Source organism: Cryptotermes secundus, unplaced genomic scaffold (genome assembly GCF_002891405.2).
Source record: "Cryptotermes secundus unplaced genomic scaffold, Csec_1.0 scaffold325, whole genome shotgun sequence".
Taxonomy (NCBI): domain Eukaryota; kingdom Metazoa; phylum Arthropoda; class Insecta; order Blattodea; family Kalotermitidae; genus Cryptotermes; species Cryptotermes secundus.
Genome location: NW_019735464.1, coordinates 1,323,017 through 1,331,899, shown reverse-complemented (window position 1 = coordinate 1,331,899; position 8,883 = coordinate 1,323,017). Strand labels below are relative to the sequence as shown.

The following is an 8,883-nucleotide window of genomic DNA, read 5'->3' as shown; positions in this document are numbered from 1 at the left end:
TAGTATCAATATATTTAAACTACAAAAAAAGGCCATAAAAATGATTACAAATTCCAGAAATAGGGATTCTTGTAGGGAGTTGTTTAAGAAACTAGATATATTACCGTTTTATTCTCAGTATATATTTTCATTACTAATTTTTGTAATTGATAATATCTCCTAATTTAAAACAAATTCAGAGTTATATGATATCAACACCAGAGGTAAAAATAATTTTTACCCTTCACAGCCAAGGTTGTCTATCTATAAAAATGGTGTTTATTATATGGGTATAAAGGCATTTAATCACTTACCTCCTTGCATAAAAAAATTGTCTGGTAATTAGAATCAATTTAAAAATACTCTAAAATAAAAAACTACCTTCTATTGAATTCTTTTTATTCACTGAAGGATTTATTTAATAGTAATTACAGATTTTAATGTAAATTTTTAAGGTTTTATGTATCATAGGTACTTTACTTTGGTATAAATATGTTATCATCTACCTTTTGGTATGATGATTTTTTACACTTATTTTCATAGCGTGTGTATTTTAGTTACCAGTCTGTGACTGGTTCTATATCCGTCAGGCATATTTGTAGCCTAGATTGGATCGATGGAATTTTACAATGGAATAAATAAGTAAATAAACATAATATGCACTTTTCTGAAAGCACAAGAGGTTAGCAATTGGTTTATGAAGACATAAAAGAAATAAGTATAAGTGGATGATCACTTCGACTGCTCTGTCTACAGTGCACACATATATTCTCACGTCTTGATACATGGTTTCTGGCATCAGTTTTTGTATCCCCCTCCCAAGTAGAATGTCATATTGAATTAAATTGAATTTATTTACATTCTATAAATCCTAAGTAGGTTAGTACCTTTGGATACAGAACACATCAAAAGGTTACATACATAAGTACAGGCAATTTTAGCTTAAAAATTAATATAACTTAATTTTACATCATTCTCTATTTACATTGAAGTATTCATCTAATGAGTAGAAGGAATGAGCATGTAGATAATTCTTTAACTCTGATTTAAACTTTTTAGTATCATTGCCCAAGTTTTTAATACTTTGTGGCAGATTGTTGAACACTTTTATGCCAGTAAAGTAGACTCCTTTTTGATATACTGATAAAGTTGATGAGGGTAGGTGGAAGTTATATTTTTGTCTAGTATTCATGTTATAGACATCAGAATTTAATTTGAATTTATCTTTGTTGTAAACAACAAATAAGAGAAGCGATAATATGTATTGCGATTGAAGAGGTAGAATTTTTAATTTCTTAAATAATTCTCTACATGAATCTCTACTTCTACATCCTGTAATGATTCTAATTATATTCTTTTGTATTTTAAAAATTATTACACTATGTGAAGAGTTCCCCCAAAATATTAATCCATAGTTCATAATAGAATGAAAGTAGGCATGGTAAACCATCTTCAATGTTTCCTGTGACATAAAAGGCTTAATTGATCTCATCGCATAGCAAGCTGCATTTAATTTAGGTATAATTTGTTCAATATGTATTTTCCAAGACAGTGTACTGTCTACATGTATTCCAAGGAATTTTGTATCAAGTACTTTACAGATTAATTTGTTGGCATAACTGATGTCCAGATCAATTTGGTGGTTGTTTTTAGTTGTGAATGATATGTAATGGGTTTTATCAAAATTTAATGAGAGTAAATTGGCTTCGAACCATCTGTTTAAGGCTTCAAATACAATATTTATGTCATTTTTAAAGTTTTCAAATTTAGAGTTCTTAGAATGTAACAAAACTCATGTAAGATTACATTTGATGCAGAATATTTTCAGAGTTTTGGGGAACACTGGGATTGTAGGGTGCTTTTTGCAAGACCAAATTGTACACCTAACTGGCAGACCAGTAATGTAGTTGGGACTGTGTTCCTCTGATTTCTGAACTGTCTCACTTCAGTGTTGTGGAGCTTCATGATTATGTAGTATGTAATATGTTCTGTTATTGAGGAATGTTGTTACTAACCAACCATTCTTTTGTGTTGTGTTTACAGTTTTCTTCATTGTTTAATGAACTAAGAGATCTTAGTGAAACACTCAAGAAGTCAGCCCAATCCAAAACTACTGCTTCATCTCAGAGACGAACAGCAGAAACCCAGCGACGCACTTATTGTAATGTCTTTCCTACAACCCGCAGACGCTCTGTTCGGATCAGACGTTCTACAAGACTTAAACAGTAAGTTCATAAGATTGAAATAGAATTTTAATTGACTATTCCAAATTTTATATTTGCACATTTTATTTATTCTTTTATATCTTGAAAGTTCTGTCCTTAGTTTTATGTTGTTTGAATGTACATTGTAGTGTATGATGAAATATAAATGCAGTGCTGGATTCCTCACTTCTGTCTCATTGTCCTTAAAAAGTCCTTCTGCCATAGTATCACTCCAGTTGTTTTAGCTGAATAGCTAAAGATTTGAACAAAGAAGACAAAATGGACACCACAGCACATTGTATCAACAGTGATCACTACTGTACATTTGACTGATGGAATGAAGTTTGTATATTGAATTCTTGCAGACTGAAGAATAATTATTATGTTTGTGATGAAGAAGAAGAAGAAGAAGATGATGATGAATGGGATGAAGATGATTATGGCAGTGATAATAATCTGAGTGTGAAGAAACTTTTTTTTGTGCGTTTTCCATGTCAAGAAAAGTTTAGAGTGAAAGTTGCCAGTAATGAAGTTATTGATGTGTGGGAAGGAAGCGAGAGTGAGGTAAGTTGGTTGGCTTTAAAGCTTTATAATTTGTACTCCTCGCCAGTTATTATTAGGGTGATTAAGCCAAGAAGGATAAGTTGTGTATGGCATGTAACATACAAGTGGGAGAAGCAAAGTGCATATGAAGTTTTCTTATGAATTGAAGGACAGAGATCATTTGGAAGACCTAGGCAAAGATAGGAGGATAATATTAAAATGGATCATAAAGGAATAGGATGGGAGGGTGTGGATTGGATTAATCTGGCCCAGGATAGGGCTCTTTTGAACACTTTGATAAACTTTAAGGTTCCATAAAATTGTGGGAATTTCTTTCCTAGCTTAGCAACTCATGTGTTCTGAGGACTCTTCTAGTTGGCTTGCAAATAATAATTGGAAAAGGTTTAATTGATTGGTATTGAAATTTTGTTGGTGACGTTGACAGTTGTGTGATGTTCTCCTACATTTTAGAAAATGCTCTACAAATAATTGTATAGTATGTTGTCTTTTGGAGCACATGGTAGTGTAGATGGTTGAGGCACTGTGCTACAAGCTGAAAGGTCTCTTGTTCAATTGCCAATCAGGTCATTGAATTTTTTCAGTTTACCTAATCCTTCCAGCCACAATATGGCCCTGGGCTCAACTCAGCCTGTAACAGAAATGAATACCAGGAAGATTCTTGGGGAGGTTAAGGATGGCAGGCACGCAAGGCTAACAGCATTACTGCCATCTGTGAGCCAGTTGTCTAGAAGATGTTGGAGCCTTGACCTCTCACACCCATATGGGCCTTCACGGCCTGTTACACGGACAGTTTTTATTGTTTTGATTAAGGAGGATTATACTTATCCAGCTGCAGCATGTTTACAGGGACTTCCTCTATGTCTTCAGTTGTTTATTATATTCTGATGAAAAAAGCTCATAGTCAGATCTTGGTCCTATATATTTATACTTTCATATATGTGAGATTTCAAATACAATTTGTAGCCTGTACAGATACTTTATATATTACATACATGTTTGTTATAGTGACAGGTTGTAGAAGATTTTACAGCTTTGTCCATGTGAATTTCTATGATATCTATGGAATTTGATTTACAGTAATTTTGCTCTTCCCCCCCCCCCAGCAGTATCTCTTCATAACTTTGGGAAGTTCAGAACATTGAATTGCAGATTTTTGTGGTGTTTTCACAGGATCTGTCAGATGAGGAAGAGCTGTTACCTCAGAGACAGATCAAGAGACATACAGCAGAAGTACCAATTGTCCTCAGCCCTGAGGAGGTGACAGAAGATGACATCAAAAATGTTGCCCAGAAAAGTGGAGGAAAGATATATTCTTCAGAACGTGGTACATGCTGTCATCAATGCAGGTACTTACACATTCAATATTCAGACTCAAGCAACTTGTTTGTATCTTTATTTCTTGCCAGATGGAAGCCATATCAAAGGATCTAGTCATACTTCATAATGAGCTAGATTGTGAATGTTTGAGAAGTGCCAAGACCAATGTATGGATCTAGCAAAGATGAAATCAGAATAAAGAACTTCACAGTTTATATTTTTTACTTAATGTTATTAGAGTTATTAAAGTTAGAGGATGAGATAGGCAGGACATGTAACAGGGATGAGGAAACTAGAAACTGATATGAAATATGTCATGCTGATTGTCATAATTGATACATATAGTTGTGTCTGGTGTGCCGTGGTAAAGACCAGCTGTAACGTTGCTATGATGTGGGTTGTAAGTCACTACTGCTGTCTGAGAAGAAAGCAGAGGATCATATCCATAACAGTTTTGTGTGAAGGAACTCTGAAGCGGTGTAACCAAAGTGATGTCAAACAGGCATTAGAACTTCAGCATAGAATTTTTGCATTGAAATCTCACCAAAATGTTAAGATGAAAATACTCACTACACACTGTGCTGCAGAATGTAACTGTTATTGAAAATTATTAAATATAGAAGTTAGCATTGAATCAGTTACTTGCATAATGTCTCCTTGCAGGCAGAAAACATTAGACACCAAAACAATGTGTCGGTCTGGTAGCTGTGTGGGTGTTCGAGGCCAGTTCTGTGGACCATGCCTCAAGAATAGATATGGAGAGAATGCAGAAAAGGCTTTGAAAGATCCGGTAATATTTATTATGTTTTGATTATTACGATGAATAGACAGTAATATAATCATTATGTATGAAACAGTGACTAGAGGCTTAACTTATGCTGTATGCTACACAGGTTGTTTAAATAAGGAATGATATTCATACAACCTTCTATGTTGAATGAATGACTGCATAAGGGGTGGGCCCTTCTGGCCTTTGCACTGCGACCTTCAGTGATCTATTGTGCTTCCCCATTTTTGTTTAACTCTTTATCAGTCCTACACCTTGAATGAAATGTAGGACTTTGTTTATGGGTGTGTGTGTGTGTGTGTCATAATAGTCACTTGGTTCCATAAAAAACTGGTACAACTGATAAAATCTTAAGTAAGCTCTTGCCTCACAATCAAGGATATGTGTGGCTGGTTCATCTTTTTCTAGGCACCTTTCACAAATGGGGTCATCTGTTAGTCCACTACTGCAGTGGAGTGTCAGTACTACTGACTCCCAAGAGAGAGGTCCTTGGTTTTACCCCGGGCAGGTTTGTCACCACTGGTTTGTCTCTGCCTTTGGCGGAAATCTCAACAGCAGGTTCGCTGGTTGCAACCGGGCCCCTTAATTGTGCATCGGAGCTTGCAGCCCCCTACTGAAGTATTTCTCTTAAGGATCTTGAAGGGGAGTCCCTCTGCCTTTTTAGGTTCTGGGGCCTGTTGTTTTAGGTCTCCACAGTGGTGCCACAAGTAACGGATTTAAAAGGTCACCACCTGCAATGCCCCATATGGGTGGAAGGCATAAATATAGCGGTGTGCTGCCTGGAGCCCCAAAGGGATCATTCATGACACTGGGTAATATCCACTCCAGTGCCGCAGAGCCCTTGGCATGATTCCTCGCACATTATCTTAGGTGGTTTGGTCCTGTAGAGAATAAAATTCTCATGAAGCCTCCACGACCTAAAGTATATGTTTGGGGGGAGGGGGATGTCCCAGATGACCATGTGGTTGCTACCAGGGATAACAATATGAAAGGATCACCCCTTGGGGTGGCAGGTCACCCCTTATTCCCAGCCTGAAGGCTTGTGGCACCTTAATGGGAGACAACTCAAGTAGCCAGAGCTACCTCCATATGAGTGCTGTCCCGCACTCATCCCAGGCAGACTGTAGTAATACCTGAGTCATAATGCCGCCACATGGGAGGTTCCAGTCATAAGACGCCATTGCCCTTTATGGGAGCTTAGCCTCTAGTCCCAGCTTGTCATAGTAATCCAGAACCTGAGACTGACATTGCCCAGTGGGACCACAAGGAGGTGCCGCAACAAATCCCCTGGTCCTTGATGCACCCCCACCAGTGACACAGCTGTAATTCGGCCAACCTCATTGAGGATGGCATCATTACTACCTGTAATGTATGACCTTAAGTGGGTCATAGTTACTCCCACCACCTTTTATGTTACATATGTTACCACAGTCCATACTGCTATAAAGTATGAAATTTATACTCTGATTTTGGTAGAAGTTTGCATGTTTAGTCAGCAGTTAATTTTTTATCTGTTATTTTTCCAAGATTTGTCAACATTCTTGGTAGTCACCACAAGCAAGTGCAGTGCAGCAGGTAAAATAACTGTTTACAGGATTGGGCTTGTCCACCATGTCGTGGACTGTGCAACTGCTCCATCTGCCGTACAAGAGAAGGCAAAAAACCGACAGGAATTTTGGTTCCATTTGTTAAAAGTGAAGGTTATAGCAGTGTGAAAGAGTACCTGCAGTTTGAAGAAGACTGAGACAGTATTAACAGATATGTATGTATATTTACTCATTGGTCATGATGCATATCTGTGCTCAATTTATCCTGTTGCCTTGTGTTATTATTATAATTGCTTTATAATAATGTCTAGATTTTAGATGAGCAGACTGTGGAAGGATATTCTTCTCCACATGTTTCTTTGGTCTTAAGTAAAATTAATTTCGTGTAAATGCAGTAGATAATTATCTTCAAGGCAGGGGCAAGATGTTTTTGCGAACACTTTGTGTCCATAGCTGATTGCATGCAGCAATGGAAACATTTTAGACAAATTATGGGTATTATAGAAGTTTGCTCCATTTGCAATATAGCATACATTGTGTAAGTTGTACGTAACATGTGTTTGCAAGGTACAAGCTGTGTTAGTTTATTACAGGCCTCACCATAGCTCAAGCGGTTAGTCGCTGGCTTCCCACCACGGCAGCCCAGGTTCAATCCCTGGTCTGGTCAAGTGGGATTTGTGGTGGACAAAGTGGTGCTAAGGCAGGTTTTCTCTGAGTACTTCGGTTTCCCCTGCCAATCTTCATTCCACCAATTGCTCCACAATCACCCTCACCTATCATCTGGGGCTGGTACAATAGGCCAGAAGTGGCCGCAGTACAAGGGACTTAGTCCCACCCCACAAGTAATAAAAAAAATAGTTTATTACAGGAACACGTGTTTCACAGGTTGTCACTGAATGCACTGGCACTGTATAAACATTTTAACCTGTCTGTTTGGTGGGACTAAATGGTGTCTCATCTTGGAGGTTAGAGTAAATCACATCACTTAACAAGATGTACATAATTAATTTAGCATCATATTTTATGTGCAGCTTTCTTGCTGCTTTTATATCCTGCACATGAATAAGATAATCAAATAAACTTAAGATATCAATACAAATTCAATATTTGGTCCCACATAAAACAAAACAAAAAATGAGTAAAACAAAATTAAACATGAAAAAAATGTAAATATGAAATGTTTGAATAAAGAATTATCTTCCTTGCAGTGCATGTTTCTGATTTGGCACATTTTCATATAACACCTTTGGTTTATTCCATGGCCAGGCACCCACATAATTCACATGAAATTTTCATTCATTCAAAAAACATGCATGCAATATATCATATAGTGTATTTGTATAGTATACATATATTTGTATAGTGTATTTATATATGTTAGTGTAGCTGATGCCAATATAATGTTGACATATGCATTTTACCTATGGTATAATTGTTTGTAGTCATTATTGAGTATCAGCCTGTGTACGTGACTTAAAGGTATTGACCAAAGTACACTGCTGTGTAACAGTGTTTGTAATTCTGCAGCAAGATACAGGTACAGTAAGTTGTTTGGTATACTTGGTTTATGTTGAAATGTTATTTGAAAAGTACAAAAAGTTATGTAGCATGTTGCTATATGTTAGGGCTAAGGAAAAGCTAATTTGAATGTCTAGCTTACTTTTGTGATAGTCTACAGTTACCAACTCCATGCATGTTGTAAGACACATTTTTGAGTGCCTTAAACAACACTGAAGCCATTTGCTCGCCAGTGTTTATTTTAGATAATAAAATATTGTTTAAATATGTTTGCATACATTTTTTATCCCTCCATTGCACCTAAATATTGAGTATCCTGTCTCAGATTTAAAAGTCTTGATACTAATTGTGTAAACTTGTGGTATTATCTGCTGAGGATATGTGGTGTTACATGAAGTACTAGTATTATTAAAGTTGAGTACTTTCATGAAACGTGGAAGACAAGAGGATCTTAAATGGAATGACTGCATGACGTTGCTGTCAACTGGTATCATAGTGTCCTTTTCAGTAATTAATTCCTTGGGGCTGATTCCATATTGAGAAGCCAAGAGATGCTAAGTCATTCAAGAAATTTCTAGCACTTTTATAAAACCCAGAGGATCATTGCCTTCTTCACAAGAGCCTGCCACAGATCTATCCTGAGTCAAATGAATTTAGTCCATACTCCCCATCCTCTTTCTTTAAAATATTTTAATATTATCTTCCCATCTACATCCAGGTCTTCCTAGTGTTAGCTTTCCTCTAAGTGTTCCTACCAAAATGCTGTATCTGTAACTAAACAGCAAGAGAAAGACCACATAATTTTATTTATATATATATATATATATAATTCAGTAAATACTGCATTACATATTGTATATATTTACATTAGCAAAATTCACAATTAATAAACAAGAACACTTTCACAGGATATACAGTGGAATCGAATCCCATTAAAAATATTATGGAACAATATAAATAAAAGTTG

At 36.3% G+C, this 8,883-nt stretch overlaps 1 protein-coding gene across 2 annotated transcripts; it reads left to right on the top strand.

Annotated features, from left to right (window-relative positions):
• Positions 1 to 1,698: 1,698 nt before the first annotated feature.
• LOC111869326 (cell division cycle-associated protein 7) lies at positions 1,699 to 7,069 on the top strand. 2 transcript variants are annotated; one of them, XM_023860774.2, is made up of 5 exons: positions 1,699 to 2,204; positions 2,549 to 2,747; positions 3,918 to 4,093; positions 4,728 to 4,854; positions 6,446 to 7,069. In XM_023860774.2, exons 1-5 carry the CDS (start codon positions 1,981 to 1,983, stop codon positions 6,593 to 6,595), a joined length of 876 nt encoding a protein of 291 aa, XP_023716542.1. In that variant the 5' UTR covers positions 1,699 to 1,980; the 3' UTR covers positions 6,596 to 7,069. The 2 variants fall into 2 exon arrangements, with proteins under 2 accessions (XP_023716542.1, XP_023716543.1); XM_023860775.2 differs by having other exon boundaries at positions 6,379 to 6,453.
• The last annotated feature ends 1,814 nt before the right edge of the window (positions 7,070 to 8,883 follow it).